Raw genomic sequence first — 20094 nt, 5'->3', positions numbered from 1 at the left:
GTGACAGTTGTGCATAATGAAGGCAGTCCGGCGCCCTCGAGCTCCAGAGAGGGAGAGCGGGAGCAGGCGTGACAAATGAGATGTATAAATGTAGCCTAAAATCCTTCTACAAAACTATACATGAGACTCAAGAGCAAACAAAATAATTGTGCAATTGAATCTAAAGTGTTTTAAAATGTAATTTGATACATATCAATATATATTTCAAAGTTAATTTGAAGATATCTCACATTTCGAAAAAAAGACGTTGCCCCTTTAAGAAAGATCGAATCTGATCTCCAGGATCCATTTCACCGTGGGAATCTGGTGTGTAACTGTGAATAAGCATAGCTAGAGATAAACTCCCTGGAAACGTGTGTGTGTGCGCGCGTGTGTGTGCGTGCGTGCATGTGCGTGAGTTTGTGTGTCTGCAACTGTGATAAGCAGCAACGGCACTAGAAGATCTGTGGCTCAGACATTGGGACAACTCTAAATAGCAGCCAGAAAGATAATGGTTGTTTAGGTTCACGCATGTTTGACTGTGACCAGCGACCAGCGTCATAATCACACACTGCAGAAGAACACACCTTGGTTTCTCAGTGCCACACACACACTGCATTCACTAGCCCACACACACACACGCGCACACACTCCCCCCCCAGACACAGGTGTGTCCTCCACCAGGTAAGCTTAGACACCGGCACCCTAAAGGTCTCCCTTTATCATGCACCTATGGAAGGCCTCCCAAACACAAAACACCTGCGATAAAATCACCAAAACCATTTCAAATCAACAGGTGATTCCTCTCACACAACATCGAAAGGCCTTAATGTGACAGATAGAAGGGAGGGGAGGGGAGGGGGGGGGGGCTCAGTGGGTTGTTTGATGACTTAGATAAATTGCATTTTAGCATTACTATTCCCAAAGACTAATCCACCGGATGGGGATACACAGAGTAAGAAGGTATTATAATTCAAACAGGTTAAGCAACATCATAGGGAAATAATATGGCAGAAAATAGGAGGAAGAGTAGTGAGAATTGGAGGGTTGAGGACTTGTTCATTCAGGCCTTTCATGAAACTATAAGAAGTCGTACATAACATGCCCTACTAGTTATATGTCCAAAGACTGCATTTTGAGGTTTCTCCCTACTATGTACATGGCATGTGTGCCATCCTCTGGAAATTCCTACACTGTCAGATCATTGAGGAGATGTCCTTGCCTGTTGCTAACAAGATGTCATTTAAACAACAGCTTCCTTGGAACAGGGAATGAGTCGGTGTGTCACGCTGGATTCAAACCAAAGAGTGTGTGAAAACTATGGTTTGCACAATTCCCGTTTAACTGAGTAACCGAAAAATAACCGTCATAAGCATAAAAAAAACACACATATATATATATATATATATATATATATACAGTGGGGAGAACAAGTATTTGATACACTGCCGATTTTGCAGGTTTTCCTACTTACAAAGCATGTAGAGGTCTGTAATTTTTATCATAGGTACACTTCAACTGTGAGAGACGGAATCTAAAACAAAAATCCAGAAAATCACATTGTATGATTTTTAAATAATTAATTTGCATTTTATTGCATGACATAAGTATTTGATCACCTACCAACCAGTAAGAATTCTGGCTCTCACAGACCTGTTAGTTTTTCTTTAAGAAGCCCTCCTGTTCTCCACTCATTACCTGTATTAACTGCACCTGTTTGAACTCGTTACCTGTATAAAAGACACCTGTCCACACACTCAATCAAACAGATTCCAACCTCTCCACAATGGCCAAGACCAGAGAGCTGTGTAAGGACATCAGGGATAAAATTGTAGACCTGCACAAGGCTGGGATGGGCTACAGGACAATAGGCAAGCAGCTTGGTGAGAAGGAAACAACTGTTGGCGCAATTATTAGAAAATGGAAGAAGTTCAAGATGACGGTCAATCACCCTCGGTCTGGGGCTCCATGCAAGATTTCACCTCGTGGGGCATCAATGATCATGAGGAAGGTGAGGGATCAGCCCAGAACTACACGGCAGGACCTGGTCAATGACCTGAAGAGAGCTGGGACCACAGTCTCAAAGAAAACCATTAGTAACACACTACGCCGTCATGGATTAAAATCCTGCAGCGCACGCAAGGTCCCCCTGCTTAAGCCAGTGCATGTCCAGGCCTGTCTGAAGTTTGCCAATGACCATCTGGATGATCCAGAGGAGGAATGGGAGAAGGTCATGTGGTCTGATGAGACAAAAATAGAGCTTTTTGGTCTAACTCCACTCACCGTGTTTGGAGGAAGAAGAAGTATGAGTACAACCCCAAGAACACCATCCCAACCGTGAAGCATGAAGGTGGAAACATCATTCTTTGGGGATGCTTTTCTGCAAGGGGACAGGACGACTGCACCGTATTGAGGGGAGGATGGATGGGGCCATGTATCGCGAGATCTTGGCCAACAACCTCCTTCCCTCAGTAAGAGCATTGAAGATGGGTCGTGGCTGGGTCTTCCAGCATGACAACGACACGAAGCACACAGCCATGGCAACTAAGGAGTGGCTCCGTAAGAAGCATCTCAAGGTCCTGGAGTGGCCTAGCCAGTCTCCAGACCTGAACCCAATAGAAAATCTTTGGAGGGAGCTGAACGTCCGTATTGCCCAGCGACAGCCCCGAAACCTGAAGGATCTGGAGAAGATCTGTAGGGAGGAGTGGGCCAAAATCCCTGCTGCAGTGTGTGCAAACCTAGTCAAGAACTACAGGAAACGTATGATCTCTGTAATTGCAAACAAAGGTTTCTGTACCAAATATTAAGTTCTGCTTTTCTGATGTATCAAATACTTATGTAATGCAATAAAATGCAAATTAATTACTTAAAAATCATACAATGTGATTTTCTGGATTTTTGTTTTAGATTCCGTCTCTCATAGTTGAAGTGTACCTATGATAAAAATTACAGACCTCTACATGCTTTGTAAGTAGGAAAACCTGCAAAATCGGCAGTGTATCAAATACTTGTTCTCCCCACTGTATATAGTACTTTTTGGGGGAAAAAACAGCTGATTGGAGACGGAACGGCCGGGTATTCGTGCGGTTGAGTCCGTTTTTGCGCTGACACGGACTCTTAACAACGTAATTACACTTTGTTGCTCCTTGCTGAAACAACCAAGGTGTCGTAGAACCTCTAACCCTGGCAATTTGACTGGTAAACTCATGGATACACTAGCAATGGCTGCCTGGTATTGTGATGCAATAATTTCCATGGTAATGTAGAACGTTCATCCAAATGATGTTGACTGATGTGGCTCATGCAATGGAATGTATTCTTTGTAATGCCAGTTGAGTTGAATCAACAAATCACAGCACACATTGATGGGTACACTTTAACTTCCTACTTTGTTCCTATGGGTACATTCACAATTGCCACCAGTCCGCCTATTATGCCATAATTGACTTGAATGGGGATGCCCGTTCTATTCATTCTATTTCTATGGCAGCACATGCAGTCAGGAGCGGGGGAGAGAAAATGTGCTATTTGAACGGCTATTACAGAGACCACAGTCATTTGGCTGGCCAATTACCATCATCCAAAATTCCCAAGACCGTCACAGCCTTAGTGAGAACACCAAAGCCAAGAAATGATAGAACACACTAAAACACAGATTGCACCATTGTCTTTGGACAGCCTGTGACCCTTTTAACACAATATAATAACACATTCTACCAAATCATTGTGTCCTGACTGTCCACGAGAATCCAAATAGGTCAGATTAGGATTGCAATGAATAACTTCAACCAGACCCCCCTCTCCCCCTAGGGGGAAGGAAAGAACTAGTCGGGGTTAACAACTCACACCCTGTTGTAAATCAAGGGAGAAGATTCAGCCTTGCGCTCTCAAGATTCACCAAAGGAATGTGCATGTTTCAACAGACTTTTTCCCGCTGAAACTCTAACACGTTCAAAAGCGAATACTGGGACAAAATTTTTAACATAGAATGTGGGGAATGGTCAGAGGTGATCTATAGACCACCAATGGCATTTTGTTTGTTATTTTGTGATGTCATTAAAACAAATTATAAAATAAATACTTTAACTACATATATGAAGTTTCCATACTCTGCGTTGTGCATGTAATATGAAAAATGATGAAAGTATTTTTGTTAAGAGAGGGAAGCTATAAGAGAGAAGCTATAAGAGATACTTGTTTTACCTAACTTTGCACAGTGAGTAGTTACTGCCCGGAGTGAGGTCAGAGAGCATGCCAGCCTGCCACCCCGTTTCCAGCAAACTGTATGAATGGTGGGTTAAGAAAAAAACACGTTTAAAAGTGGTTTGACCTTTGAATCTCAACGATAAACTCACCTCCCGGACAATCACTGGTACTACTGATTAGCTGTCCTAAGTAAAGTATCTTCGAAAACGAATTTAGGTAGGGCCATCCTGTTACTCTGCTCAAACCATCGATACGTCTGGCTAGCCTGTCTTCAAAGAAGCATCTTCAAGAGCAAATGGAAGGAAAATGAATGATGTTGTTCTGGACTACACGACAAGTCACTGGATACCGGACCCCTACAAAGGAGGACAAAAGTAAAATACTTTTTGGAACCATTTTGGACAATCAGAGCCTTACAAGCATGCCGCGAACAGGCCCAACCCCCTTTCCAAGGCTGCCCTGTCCACCGAGAGATCCCCGGCGAACCCAGGCATTTCACGTAAATACAGTCATGATTTCTCATTCAAAGCAGGCGGCGGTTCGTATGCAAAGTATATGGTTACTGTAGGTGAGAGTAGTTTCTGAATGTACCAATGTTACGTGTCACTGTCCCTCTCTCTCTCTCTCTCTCTCCATCTCTTCTTTAACTGAATCATAAGTAAGGCCCAGGTTTTTGCAGATGCAAGGAGATTACGACTGTTCAGAATAATGATATGATACGAGGTTATGATTAGTACGTTGACTGTTTATAGATGTGATAGGTAAAGACCTTTCAGAGTTTCATTCTGGAGATGGTAACTCTTTAAAGAACTGCTCTCGTGGTGCCCCAGATCCTAATGAGTTAATTGTTACATGATTAATTTAATTGGGTAACAATTAAACATAGTTAGTTTAAATCAAGTCATGACAATTGCAACTTCTCACAAACTTATCTCAGCTTAGCTTTGGAAGCGAACACATCTCACTTCTCTTTTGAAAACACTATCACATTTCCAAACACTTTCACAATTTCTTTTTTTTTTAAAGATTGAAATGTTACTTTGGGCAGTTTGGGAAGTTATTGAATGTGTACCGTATCGCCATTCAAATCAGCAGTGGTTAGATCTTTGCAACTTGTCAAAACCAACTAATTGTGAAAATGCTCCCCCACCCACAGTCAACACAGTCTGCCAAGAGCAGTGGGGAGAACAAGGTGTGTTTGACAGTGTTCAAAGTCACCAGGGCCCACAGATGGTTAGATACAGCCCATACCCAAAGGTGATGAATAGGGGTCACGCTCCCATTGAGCTCAAAATGAATTCCATGTGATAATGTGCAAACCAAGACCTGTACACTTGTAGTCTGATGAAACATTTGTAGAGCATTACTCTGAAGTGAACTGCTTATGTTCCTATCTGTTTTCATATGGTCTACTTAGGGTTGAAAAGGAGGGTATATTACTGGAAACCTAAGTAAACTATCAGAATGTTGGTTTCTTTCAAGGATTAAATATAACCTATCACAAGACATCTAGAGGCCCTTTTGGGTACTTCAGATTATCACAGGCGTCTGTAATAATCTCTGGCCCTCTGTGTTAAAAAAAAAAATAGAATGACAAAGCTGTAAAACATTATCTTGAATATAAACCATCTATTTAGTGAATACCAGGGGTGATTAATATGAGGGTTTCAGCATGAAATATCCTTTATGTATATTTTCTTACAAAGATGTCTTTATTTTACTATGTCAATATGTACAGTGCCTTCAGAACTATTCACACCCCTTGATTTCCCCCCACATTTTGTTGTGTTATAGCCTGAATTTAAAATGTATTAAATTCAAGATTTTGTGTTACAGACTTAGACACAATACCCCATAATGTCAAAGTGGAATTTTCTTTTGAGAATGTTGTTTACAAATTAATTAAAAAAAAATCTAAGCTGACATGACTTGAGCACAATAAGTATTCAACACCTTTGTTATGGCAAGCGTAAAGCAGACACTGAATATCCCTTTGAGCATCGTGAAGTTATCAATTACGCTTTGGATGATGTATCAATACACCCAGTCACTACAAAGATACAGGCGTCCTTCCTAACTCAGTTGCCGGAGGGGAAGGAAACCGTTCATGGATTTCCCCATGAGGCCAATGGTGATTTTAAAACAGCTACAGAGTTTAATGGCTGTGATAGAAAAAACGTAGGATGGATCAACAATAGGGCTGTCCCCAACTAAAAAAAAATCTTGCTTGACCGAGAGTCGTCTGTTCTTTCAACAAATCCCTTTCTCCATATACAGTGCCTTCGGAAAGTATTCAGATCCAGACCATTTCCACAATTTGTTACGTTACAGACATATTCTAAAATTGATTAAATTGTATTTTTCCTGATCAATCTACACACATTACCCAATAATAAAAAAGCAAAAACTGTTTTTTAGAACATTTTGCACATTTATAAAAAAAAATCTAAAACTGAAATATCACATGCTAAGTATCCAGGCCCTTTACTCTGTACTTTGCTGAAGCACATTTGGCAATGATTACACTATAGAGTCTTCTTGGGTATTACGCTACAAGCTTGGCACACCTGTATTTGGGGAGTTTCTCCCATTCTTCTCAGCAGTTCCTCTCAAGCTCTGTCAGGTTGGGTTAGGGAGCATTGCTGCACAGCTATTTTCTGGTCTCTCCAGAGATGTATGATCTGGTTCAAGTCCGGGCTCTGGCTGGGCCACTCAAGGACATTCAAGATGGCGCCGAAATACTTGGCAGCTCTGCTCCTATCTCCTAAGCTCTGCTCCTAGCTCCTTTGTGCAAAGCTTAGTAGCTGGGTGCAGAGCTGCCAAGTATGTCGGCGCCATCTTGAATGTCCTTGAGTGGCCCAGCCAGAGCCCGGACTTGAACCCGATTTTTTGGGGGTGGGGGTGTTATTTCTTAGATTATCAGCCCAGAACGTTTTTTTGTGTTATTACATACAGCCGCAAATAACTTTTGGATATTAGAGCGGCGGTAACTCACCATCATTACAACCAGGAATACAACTTTCACGAATTTGATCCTTGTTCGTACCCCAGAGGCTGCTCCAAGACGCCATCGGCAGAGAAGAGGTATTTGGAGTGGACTTCTAGTCCGACTCAGGAGGCGTGCACACCATCCACTGCTTCTGAGTATATTACTCGCTAATGTTCAATCTCTGGACAATAAAGTAGACAAGCTCAGGGCGAGGATCTCCTTGCAGAGAGACCTCAGGGACTGTAACATACTCTGTTTCACGGAATCATGGCTCTCTCCGGATATACTGGATAGACAGGAATAAAGAACTCTCCGGGAAGAAGAAAGGCTGTGGTGTATGTTTCATGATTAACTACTCATGGTGTGATTGTGATAATGTACAGAAACTCAAGTCCTTTTGTTCACCCGACCTAGAATGCCTCACAATCAAATGCCGACCATATTACCTCCCAAGAGAATTCTCTTTGGTTATAGTCACAGCCGTGCATTTTCCCGCTCAAGCCGATACCACGACGGCCTTCAAGGAACTACACTGGACTTTGTGCAAACTGGAAACCACATATCCTGAGGCTGCATATTGTATCTGGGGATTTTAACAAAGCAAATTTGAGGAAAACGCTACTGAAGTTCTATCAACACATTGACTGTAGTAATCGTGCTGCTAAAATACTCGACCACTGCTACTCCCCCATCCGGGATGCCTACAAGGCTCTCCCCCGCCCTCCCTTCGGCAAATCAGATCACGACTCCATCCTGCTCCTCCCTTCCTATAGGCAGAAACTCAAATAGGAAGCACCCGTGCTAAGGTCTATTCAACGCTGGTCTGACCAATCATAATCCATGCTTCAAGCTTCTTTTGATCAAGCGGACTGGGATATATTCCAGGTAGCTTCTGAAAATACCATTACAAATCATTGACTCAGTGGGTTTTGTTCAACATGTCTCCGGACCTACTCAATGCCACAGTCATACCCTGGATCTAGTTTTGTCCCATGGACAAATGGGACCACCATTTTATTAAGTTTGAAATTGCAATAAATAATCTGCTCAGACCCCAACCAAGGATCCAAAAGCTGTGCTATAAATTCTCGGACAACTCGAAGATTCCTGGATGCCCTTACAGAGTCCCGCCACATACCCAGGGACGTCGGAGTACAAAAATCGGTTAACCACCTAACTGAAGATCTTAATTTAACCTTACGTAATACCCTAGATGCAGTCGCACCCCTAAAAACAAAATACATTTGTCACAAGAAATTTGCTCCCTGGTATACAGAAAATACCCGAGCCCTGAAGCAATCTCCCAGAAAATTAAAATGGAAATATCTCTCCACCAAACTGGAAGTCTTCCGACTAGTTTGGAAAGACAGTAACGTGCAATATCAAAGAGCCCTCACTGCTGCCCAATCATCCTATTTTTCCAACCAAATTAAGGAGAATAAGAACAATCCAAAGTATATTTTTGATACTGTCGCAAAGCTATCTATAAAGCAGTATTCGACAAGAGAGGATAGCTTTCACTTCATCAGTGATATATTCATGAACTTGTTCGATGAAAAGATCATGATCATTAGAAAGCAAATTACGGATTCTACTATGAATCTGCATATTTCTCCAAAGCTCAGTTGTTCCGAGTCTGCACAGAACTGCCAGGACATAAGATCAATGGAGACACTCAAGTTTTTTAATCCTGTATCTCTTCACACATTCATGAAAATAGTTATGGCCTCTAAACCGTCAAGCTGCATACTGGACCCTATTCCAACTAAACTACTGAAAGAGCTACTTCCTGTGCTTGGCCCTCCTATGTTGAACATATAAATGAATCCCTATCCACCGGATGTGTAACAAACTCACTAAAAGTGTCAGTAATAAAGCCTCTCTTGAAAAAGCCAAACCTTGACCCGGAAAATGTAAAAACAAAAATCGGCCTATATCGAATCTTCCATTTAAAAAAATAAATAAATAATCTGTTATGCAGAAACTCACTGCCTTCCTGAAGACAAATAATGTATATGAAATGCTTCAGTCTGGTTTTAGACCCCATCATAGCACTGAGACAGCACTCATGAAGGTGGTAAATGACCTTTTAATGGCGTCAGACCACGGCTCTCCATCTGTCCTAGTGCTCCTAGACCTTAGTGCTACATTTGACACCATCGAGTACCACATTCTTTTGGAGAGATTAGAAACCCTAATTGGTCTACACCAGGGGTGGGCAATTCCTGTCCTCGAGGGCCTGATTGGTATCTCAGTTTTGCCCCAGCCCCAGCTAGCACACCTGACTCCAATAATCACAGAATCATGATCTTCAGTTTAGAATGCAATTTGATAGGGATGGAAAAAAAGTGTGACACCAATCAGGCCCTCGAGGACTGGAGTTGCCCACCCCTGGTCTACATGGAGAACTTCTTGCCTGGTTTAGATCTTATCTGTCGGAACGATATCAGTTTGTCTCTGTGGATGGTTTGTCCGCTGACAAATCAATTGTACGTTTTGACATTCCTCAAGGTTCAGTTTTAGGACCACTATTGTTTTCACTATATATTCTACCTCTTGGTGATGTCATTTGGAAACACAATGCAACTTTCACTTCTATGCTGATGACACACAGCTGTACATTTCGATGAAACATTGTCAAGCCTCAAAATGGCCTAACCTGGAAGCCTGTGTTTCAGACAAAAGGAAATGTTATGGCCGGCAAATGTTTTACTTTTAAACTCAGACAAAACAGAGATGCTAGTTCTAAGTCCCAAGAAACAAAGAGATCTGACTATTAATCTTGATGGTTGTACAGTCGTCTCAAATAAAACTGTGAAGGACCTCGGCGCTACTCTGGACCCTGATCTCTCTTTTGATATCAATAATATTTCAAGGACAGCTTATTTCCATATTCGTAACTATTTGTCAAAAAATTATGCAGAAAAGCTAATCCATGCTTTAGACACTTCTAGATTAGACTACTGCAATGCTCTACTCTCTGACTACCCCGATAAAGCACTAAATAAACTTCAGCTAGTGCTAAACACGTTTGCTAGAATCCTGACTAGAACCAAAACATTTGATCATATTACTTCTCTCTACATTGGCTTCCTGTTAAGGCTAGGGCTGATTTCAAGATTTTACTGCTAACCTACAAAGCATGACATGGACTTGCTCCTACCTATCTCTCCTTTTTGGTCCTGCCGTACATTCCTAAACGTACGCTACAGTCACAAGACGCAGGCCTCCTTATTGTCCTTTGACTTTCAGGTAGGGCTTTCTCCCATAGAGCTACATTTTTATGGAATGGTCTGCCTATCGATGTGAGAGACGCAGACTCAGTCTCTACCTCTGTCTTTACTGAAGACTCATCTCTTCAGTAGGTCCTATGATTGAGTGTAGTCTGGCCCAGAGGTGCGAACGTGAACGGCAAGGCACTGGAGCGACAAACTGCCCTTGAGGTCTTTTCCTGGCCGGTTCCCCTCTCTCCACTGGGATTCTCTGCCTGACCCTATTACTGTGGCTGAGTCACTGGCTGACTAGTGCTGTTCCATGCTGTCCTTAGGAGGGGTGCGTCACTTGAGTGGGTTGAGTCACAGACGTGATCTTCCTGTCTGGTTTTGTGTCTGTTTGGGATCGTGCGGTGGAGGAGATCTTCGTGGGCTATACTCAGCCTTGTCTCAGGGTAGTATGTTGGTGGTCTGTTGATATCCCTCTAGTGGTGTGGGGACTGTGCTTTGGCAAAGTGGGTGGGGTTATATCCTGCCTGGTTGGCCCTGTCCGGGGGTATCGTCGGAAGGGGCAACAGTGTCCCCTGACCCACCCCTGACTCAGTCTCCAGTATCTATGCTGCAATAGTCTATGTGCTGGGGGGACTAGGGTCAGTCTTATATCTGGTGTAATTCTCCTGTCTTATCTGGTGTCCTGTGTGAATTTAAGTATGCTCCCTCTAATTATCTCTCTCTCTCTCCCTTCCCTCCCTGAGCCCTAGGATCATGCCTCAGGAATACCTGGCCTGATGACTCCTGGCTTACCCCAATCTGATCGTGCTGCTGCTCCAGTTTCAACTGTTCTGCAGGCGGCTATGGAACCCAGACCTATTCACCGGACATGCTACCTTGTCCCGGACCTGCTGTTTTCGACTTTCTCTCTCTCTACCGCACCTGCTGTCTCGACCTCTGAATGCTCGGCTATGAAAAGCCAACTGACATTTACTCCTGAGGTACTGACCTGTTGCACCCTCTACAACCACTGTGATTATTATTTGGCCCTGCTGGTAATCTATGAATGTTTGTAATCTATGAACATCTCAAAGACCAATCTGGCCTTAAATGACTCTTATAATCTCCACCCGGCACAGCAAGAAGAGGACTGGCCACCCCTCAGAGCCTAGGTACTCTCTAGGTTTTTTCCTAGGTTCCCTTCTTTCTAGAGAGTTTTTCCTAGCTACTGTGCTTCTACATCTGCATTGCTGGCTGTTTGGAGTTTTAGGCTGGGTTTCTGTTTAGCACTTTATGACATCTGGGGGATTTATAAATAAATGTGATTGATTGATGATGCTGCCACCACCATGCTTCACCGTAGGGACGGTGCCAGATTTTCTCCAGACGTGACACTTGGCATTCAGGCCAAAGAGTTCAATCTTGGTTTCATCAGACCAGAGAATCTTGTTTCTCATGGTCGGAGAGTCCTTTAGGTGCCTTTTGGCAAACTTATAGCGGGTCACCTCCCTGACCAAGGCCCTTCTCCCCCGATTGCCCAGTTTTGCCAGGCGGCCATCTCCAGGAAAAGTCTTGGTGGTTCCAAACTTCTTCCATTTAAGAATAATGGAGGCCACTGGGACCTTCAATGCTGCAGAAATGTTTTGGTACCCTTCATCAGATCTGTGCCTCGACACAGTCCTGTCTCGGAGCTCTACGGACAATTTCTTCAACCTCATGGCTTGGTTTTTGCTTTGACATGCACTGTCAACTGTGGGACCTTATATAAACAGGTGTGTGCCTTTCCAAATCATGTCCAATCAATTGAATTTACCACAGATGGACTCCAATCAAGTTGTAGAAACATCTCAAGGATGTTCAGTGGAAACAGGATGCACCTGAGCTCCATTTTGAGTCTCATAGCAAAGTGTCTGAATACTTACGTAAATAAGGTATTTGTTTTTTGCAAAATATTTCTAAAACCTGTTTTCGCTTTGTCATTATGGGGTATTGTATGTAGATTGCTGAGGAAATTGTTTTATCTAATCCATTTTAGAATAAGGCTGTAACATAACAACATCTGGAAAAAGTCAAGGGGTCTGAATATTTCCCGAAGGCACGGTATTACTAGAGGGAGTCTGACCGCAATTGATTGGATTGCTGCGCTGTGTTAAAAAAATGACAGCGAGTGACTGTGACTAGCAGCTGTTGGCTCTCTTTCCTCCATTTTGCAGCGACCACTGCAGAACTTCAACAGTGTTAATCACACAGTCCATGTTGCTGAAGCTGCAACATGTAATTACAGCCATTTCTTACTGAAAAGTTCTGTTACCGAAATCCCTCATTTGTTTAGGAAAAACATTCCCTATTCCCTTGCTCTCTCCACACTACACATGTATGCATTGCATGCACGTGACCAATAGGGCCTGACCTATAGCATATTACAATCACAAACAAACCCTGAACATGTGATAGCAAAATGGATGCAGAGGACATGACAACTAAACTTGAAATGGGGGAATGTTTACTTGTTGCTCAGGAGGTAAAGGAGAAGTCGGATGTGTGGAATCAATTTGACTGGTTGTGGAAAATCCTGGAGATCAAGAAACAGAAGGTAAGGCGCAAGCGTCGCGTGCGTCACGCCTGCTCCCGCTCTCCCTCCCTGGCGCTCGAGGGCGCCAAGCTGCCATGCATTACTCACTCCTGCCACCATCATTACGCACACCTGCTTCCCTCGTTACGCGCATCAGCGATTCATTGCACTCACCTGGACTCAATCGCCGTGTTATTACCTCCCCTATATCTGTCTGATCCCCAGCTCTGTTCCTCGCTTCTGCATTCATGTTTGTATGTCTTGTATACCTGGTTCTGATGCTGTTCCTGTCTTGTTCATGTCTGAGCTAAATTAAAATGTTCAACTCTCCTGTACCTGCTTCTCATCTCCAGTGTCGGTTCTTACAGCGTGCATATTATGTGTGCCAAAACAGGTGCTGTTAGATTACAATATCATTTTTTCTGACCATCTGGAACAAGAGAGTCTGTTGCAGTGTTTACTTCATTTTTGTTTTCGGGAACGCAATTTCACGAAACAGTTTATTTGATTGTTTCCGCTGATTATTCAAGGGTCGCCTTGTTTTGTTTTCAAACGAAAATGCTCGATTGCATTTCAAATCATAAATGACTCATATGCTCTGTGATGACATGAACGAATGAATGATTGATTGATACAGTAGCCTATATACGTTTTGAAATATAGGCCTAAGTGAGTGACGGTATTAAGACTAAACAGTGTGTCTTTGGCCTAGAGCACGATAGTGGTTCTACAAGGCTGCTATACTAAGCCTACTAATGATAACGATATGACTTATTATAATGATGATCATAATAATAATAATAGTAATAATAACAATAACAAGGAGATCAAGAAAAAGGAGGGTTATTTTATTTTTTCGGACAATTTGGAAGAGCGTAAACAACACGAAATAACTTAAGTAATACCAGAGAGGCTGTTCTAATAAAATAAAGCCTTTTATTACATCATTGCAAAGATTAAAAACAGCTGAATTTGTGAAATTGTTTATCCCACATGTTGTGGTTGCGTGAGGCTTGGTGCTCACAGAATCAGTAGGCTATTGATCAAACACTCAAACAGAAGCAGGATCTGTCTTATTTCTCTAGATATACAGTATATGGATGATTTACAGTATAAAGCCAGGCACATTTAACAATTAGGTTATTGATTATAGACCTAATTAAGTTGCCGTTTCCACTCTCCTCACTTTTCTTAGAAAATTAAGACAAGTGCTGTTTTCTTGTCTCCTAACTCGGCTGCTGCCTCCGCCGCATTCTTCTCAACACCAATATGCTGGTTAACTTTGCTATGATGCACATAGCATCATGGTCTAAGAAAAGACGGCAATTCAACAGTGCACTGATATTTCAGAACCACGGTCAGCAACCGCTATCCAATGAGAGAGAAAGCAAAATGAATAAAAAATATTATTTTTATTAGTGTTGTACCATTGTTCTTATGTTATATAACCATATAACATTTTAGTAGCACATCTTAGTGATGGACTGTGCCATCCCCACGGCCTCCACAATGGATTAGTCCACTCAGACAGGCGCGAATCAGAGAAATGTCTTGTATACCATGAAATTCTATATATTTTTTGCTACTGCTCGACTAAAGAAATCTCGGCCGACCAACAGCCTATCGACTAAATGGGGTCAGCCCTTAACAACATTGTAAATACTCCATAATACTAACCTAAATGACAGGGTGAAAAAAAGGAAGCCTGTACAGAATAAAATATTCCAAAACATTCATCCCGTTTGTAATAAGGCACTAAAGTAATACTGTCCTGAAGGCATTGTATTTGTTGTCAATGTTTTGAATACATTTTTTAAACAGTTATTCAAGTATAAATCACCAAAGTTACAATAGATTGGCATAGATCTTCTGTTAATTACCTTTTTACCTTTTGTAAATTACTTGTAGCTTTGCAACCCTAGTTCTACTGGATTGGTACAACAATACTCTGTCTATTGGGTAGGCCAACAACACCGCTGCCCATATACGCAGTCTGCCTGTCACGCCCTGACCTTAGTTCCTTTTTTATGTCTCTATTTTGGTTTGGTCAGGGCGTGAGTTGGGGTGGGCATTCTGTTTTGTTCTATGTTTTGTATTTCTAGGTGTTTGGCCTGGTGTTGGTTCTCAATCAGAGGCAGCTGTCTATCGTTGTCTCTGATTGAGAACCATACTTAGTTGTTTTCTGTTTAGTGTATTGCACTTTGCAGAACTGTTCGTTTGTCGTTTTGTTGTTTTTGTTCAAGTGTTCTTATTGATTAAAAGTATTATGAATACTTACCACGCTGCACCTTGGTCCTCTCCTTCCAACAGTCGTTACACTGCCTGACAAGAGTACACCCAAAAACACCGGCAGAGAAATTACATTTCGATCGTGAAATTCTGGCATAAACATTCCTCAAGTCTACACAGTGCCCAGTCCTTTTGGATGGAAAGTAAATTAAAGTGTGTCTGCCTTTGATCAGCATTACGAGCATGGCTACTGCCTGAGGTATTTTATGGAGTCATGAAAAGTGAGAAAGGGGAATTTTTTAGCCCTTAGTGTACTGCTGCTAAAATAAGCTGTAGCTGTACTTTTATGAGGGTTACAATCAGAATGCAGAAGTTTGCGAGTAGTGTGCGTGAGACAGCTTACAACAATTCCCATTTGCGGCCTTGTACATGGCCATATATGTCTCTTTGGACTTCCAATAAGTGTCTGGTTTACAAAGTTACAGTAGTATGGTGTATGTTCATGTACTTTTGTCTACTGCTTCACACACACACACATAACACACACCAGTTTGGAGGTTGTGTGTGAAACAGTCTAAAGTCTGCGGTCATTAGAGGGAACAAGGAGAGACCTCCGGAGCTGTGTTGTCGAATAGGCAGCCCCTCTATTCTTAGGTGCCTTCCCATACAAAGGCCGTTTCCCATTCACAACACAAGGTCATTAGATAATACACAGTGGGACCTCAAAGACCAACACGGTGGGGGTGAGAGGATCAAGCTACAAAACAACCCTTTCCCCGACTCAAACTCCCCCTTCTCGGTCTCTCTACACACAACACACACAGGAATTATGATGTCATTACTACGCCCCCTTCTCAATTCAGTCCAGTGTTATTCAGCCTTTCAGTGTGGGTTTCCTCTCTCTCGGTGTCTGTTATTAGAGACAGAGCATCAACATATGCTTCTACACCTGCATCGCTTGCTGTTTGGGGTTTTAGGCTGGGTTTCTGTACAGCACTTTGAGATGTCAGCTGATGTAAGAAGGGCTTTATAAATCAATTAGATTTGATATGTGACCTACTGTCACAAGAAAAGGGCAACCAGTGAAGAACAAAGACCATTGTAAATACAACCCACATTTATTTTCCCTTTTGTACTTTAACTATTTGCACATCGCTACAACACTGTATATAGACATAATATGACATTTGAAATGTCTTTATTCTTTTGGAACTTCTGTGAGTGGAATATTTACTGTTGATGTTTATTGTTTATTTCACTTGTGTTTATTATCTATTTCACTTGCTTTGGCAATGTGTTTCCCATGCCAATAAAGCCCTTGAATTGAATTGAGAGAGATATTTACTGAGTGTTTGGTAAGACTCACACACAGGACTTCCTCAGGCCTCATTGGTCTCGCTCAGCTCTCAGCATGCTCTATTTTGGTGATCACAAGAACTAATGCTGAGGGAGCACTATGGCCTATTGATTTACACTGATGCTCAGCTCAGGAATGAGTGAGAAACAGAGACAGAGACACAGAGACAGACCAGGTTGGAGAAACAGAAACAGAGAGAAGTGTGAAAACCAGCGAGACACAAAGATTTGTAGTAATTGAGCTTTCATCCACACGAGCAAACAATTAGGCTTGTGCCCTGCTACAATCCACTAAAGCTGAAGCCTGTATTTCTATGTACCTTTATTTAACTAGGCAAGTGAGTTAAGAACAAATGACAGCCTAGGAACAGTGGGTTTCTGTACAGTACTTTGAGATATCAGCTGATGTAAGAAGGGCTTTATAAATCAATTAGATTTGATATGTGACCTACTGTCACAAGAAAAGGGCAACCAGTGAAGAACAAAGACCATTGTAAATACAATGGTTCAGGCCTTGTTCTACCCCTTGTTCAGGGGTAGAACGACAGATGTTTTACCTTGTCAGCTCGGGGATTCGATCTTGCAACCTTTCGGTTGCTAGTCCAACACTCTAACCGCTAGGCTACCTGCCGCCCCAATTTTAATCCCACTTTGTAACATAAAAAGTCAAGGGTTGTGAATACACGTGTCATCAGTAGGGACAGGTATGTGGACACAGCATAGTGATGGTAACAGCCCAGTTCCTGTGGGGATAGCTTGGCAGCCAATGACGGTATGTCTGCCCCTCCTAGCCAAACGGAAGTCACCATGACGACGGAGCTGCCAAGCCTCATTTCAAAAACTCTAGTCTGTGCTCAACTCTGTGGATGAAATCATCATGGAGTTGAGGTACTTGGCAATGACACAATGTACTCCTGCACGCGTACATTTCTCTGTCAACCTACTCTTTTGTCGGAGGGAGACTTTCTTAGTACTTACTCTGGTTGAGACTGTCGAGGTTTTTTAGTCAACAGAGCAGTTATTATGCATTCATGAACCATCAACGTATCTTCTATGATGTTCAACATCACACGACCTATAACAGTTTGTTGAAAAACACAGCCACAACCTCGGATGGGTGATAGATGAGTGGTAAAACCACAAAGCGGAGCCCACAAAATCATTATGACATCACCATGGCAACATATCTCTATTATCTATAATTGTGTGGGATCACGTCAACATAACAGAGAGATCACACACATTCAGAAGTTCATCAAAGGAACAGGGCACTAATTGGGCATAATTGAAGGCGTCCTAAATATGTGTCTCTGAGCTATCCGCCACAGGGTTCAAACATAGGGGGATGCAGATTATTTTTTGTTTGCCTGCACCACAGACGGCTATATCGGTCGCTAATACAGGACTAGTAAAGGCCCAGTGCACTACTTTTGTGTTTATTTATTTAGTTTATTCAGATTTTTCAGGGGTTGCTGCCCTCGAACTTCTCGGAGCTTTGGGTTCAAAGAGGGAAATTGGTCCATTAAAGTGTATTTGCAAATATTAGCCCACTAATAGAATTCAGGAGGGGAAATAAATAGGCTATTTATTCTCCATTACAATGCATGTCATTCTATACGTCAATGCTGTTCGTGTGTGTCTGTATGTCTGTGGGTGCGTGTACTGTTCAGTACCTCTCTGTGTTGAATTACAGTCCATCTCAAAGATCGCCATGTAGGCAGACACCCGAGCTGTGCGCTGAGCACAAAGAATAAAGTCAAAGAGCCCTGGGGAAAATAGCCGAGTCACTACACGCGAGGCCGGAAAAAGCGCAGGTCAGGTGAGAGATGCAAGACGTGCACGCCACACAGGTTGCCAACAGTTTGGCACGCGCACTAACCTCCGTTGGTTGTATGGTAAGGACACTCTGCAGACTACCTGCACTAACGCCCCAATCATACCTACAGTGAATTTTGCGCAGCATCATCTGGATATGTGTGCAACAAAAGTTCAACATTCACCTTCCGTTAATATTTCTGGCAAGCTGTCAACGCATACAATGTGATGCATAGCCTACGTTCGTTAAATCCAAAGTGTGCACCACACAGAACGCTCTGCAATGTTGCACGGCAAACGCAGCGTTCCGTTCCATTGGAAATGTATGTTGTTCTGGTGTCCCAGGATACAAAAGACACTATCGGTGTGATCGAGGCGTAACTGTGCCACCTGCATAGCCCTGACTATCACTGATACTATCACTATGTCTTCCTCTATACCTAGCCTATATCTAGACCTAGAGCACCGTTTTATGTTATCCTTTGACTACCTCCATAATCGTTCCACTCCTGGAACCAATTAAATCAAGTTTGAATTACACAACACCCTTTCTTCTTGTAAACGAGAAAACAAGATCCAAATGCTGGGACCGTTTACGTAGCTCTGAATGAAACCGGATATTTATGTAACGAACTATCAAGTAAGTATTTAGAAACTTCCTTTATGGGAGTTAAAAATGCAACTAAAACCTAAAAATAGCTATGCTTGGTATAGTCAATAACTTGAGCTTGCAACTATATTCAGGCACTTAAGAGCAAATAAGGATATTTAGGCCTACCAGTTGGTTGATGAGCGGGGGTTGAGAATGTCCTCTTTGGCCGTGAGCAGTGACAGGCTATAGGTATCGAGGTTAATCGCTCGCATCGTGATAGTGAAGTTTTCTACAATCCACTCCGGAAGATTTCTTCACTTCGCAAATCGCCCTAGAAACGTACTAGAAACTTAACACGGCCACACCGACGCGCTTTCACGGCCGGGAGAACGATCAGTAAGTAGGCTTATCTCATGCAAAGTGGTGGAAGTTTCAAGTGGAGAAGAAGATGACAGTCCGCCAGCAAGCTATGCAGGCTGCAAACACACACACTGGGTGGTTGGGGCTGTTGCAGACTTTCTGCAGTGAGATGGAAATACGTTTTCACTGAAAGCCCCACCTCCTCCTGAGGAGTGGGGGAAAAGCTGAGTTACATTCTAGCTGGTCCTGGTCCAAAATTCAACTACGCACACCCTTCTCTTCACCTCCATTCCGCACTTTAATAATAAGGTGGAATTGTGGAAAATATATATATTTTTATAATTAAAGCTAGAATCCTTAATTGAAACAATAACAAAGCTGACACCACACCTCTGTTTTGGTATAAAGCAAAGGGATCGGCTTGGAGAAATGTAATCACTCTCAAATTCATAGACAGAGCTATGGATGCAAGGACTGACCATCCGTGTTTTGAAGCTATACAGTGTTGGTTTACGTTTACATTGTTTTACGAACATTGGAGTTAAACAAGCTTATATTTCTGATGGGGTACAACAGTTGAACTAAGTTCACGAGGCATTTCTAAGTTCTATTCCTCAAGAATCAATCGGTATATACTGTATCGTTCATTTCTAAGTCCAAAAATGGAAGTAACTAAGGGTTCTAGCATTAACTTGCCTTAAAGATACATTCTGGAACTTTGTTGACTAGGGGTAAGTCATTTTTTTAACCTCCTGCTATGTGTCAATGTGTAGTTCATACTTCCATTTTATAT

The 20094-nt window shown here is 42.4% G+C and overlaps 1 protein-coding gene across 1 annotated transcript in view; it reads right to left on the bottom strand.

Moving 5' to 3' along the window:
* LOC139545772 (drebrin-like protein A) overlaps positions 1–19434 on the bottom strand; it is a 63003-nt gene extending 43569 nt beyond the window's left edge. Inside the window, exon 1 of the mRNA XM_071353928.1 lies at positions 19128–19434. Within this exon, the coding sequence (XP_071210029.1) occupies positions 19128–19213 (86 nt within the window). The 5' untranslated portion in view covers positions 19214–19434. The remainder of the gene's footprint in view (positions 1–19127) is intronic.
* Between the last annotated feature and the right edge of the window lie 660 nt (positions 19435–20094).

Source organism: Salvelinus alpinus, chromosome 19, assembly GCF_045679555.1.
Source record: "Salvelinus alpinus chromosome 19, SLU_Salpinus.1, whole genome shotgun sequence".
In the NCBI taxonomy this organism is placed as follows: Eukaryota; Metazoa; Chordata; class Actinopteri; order Salmoniformes; family Salmonidae; genus Salvelinus; species Salvelinus alpinus.
The sequence above is the reverse complement of the archived record's forward strand: the minus strand, read 5'-3'. Positions and strand labels throughout refer to the sequence as shown.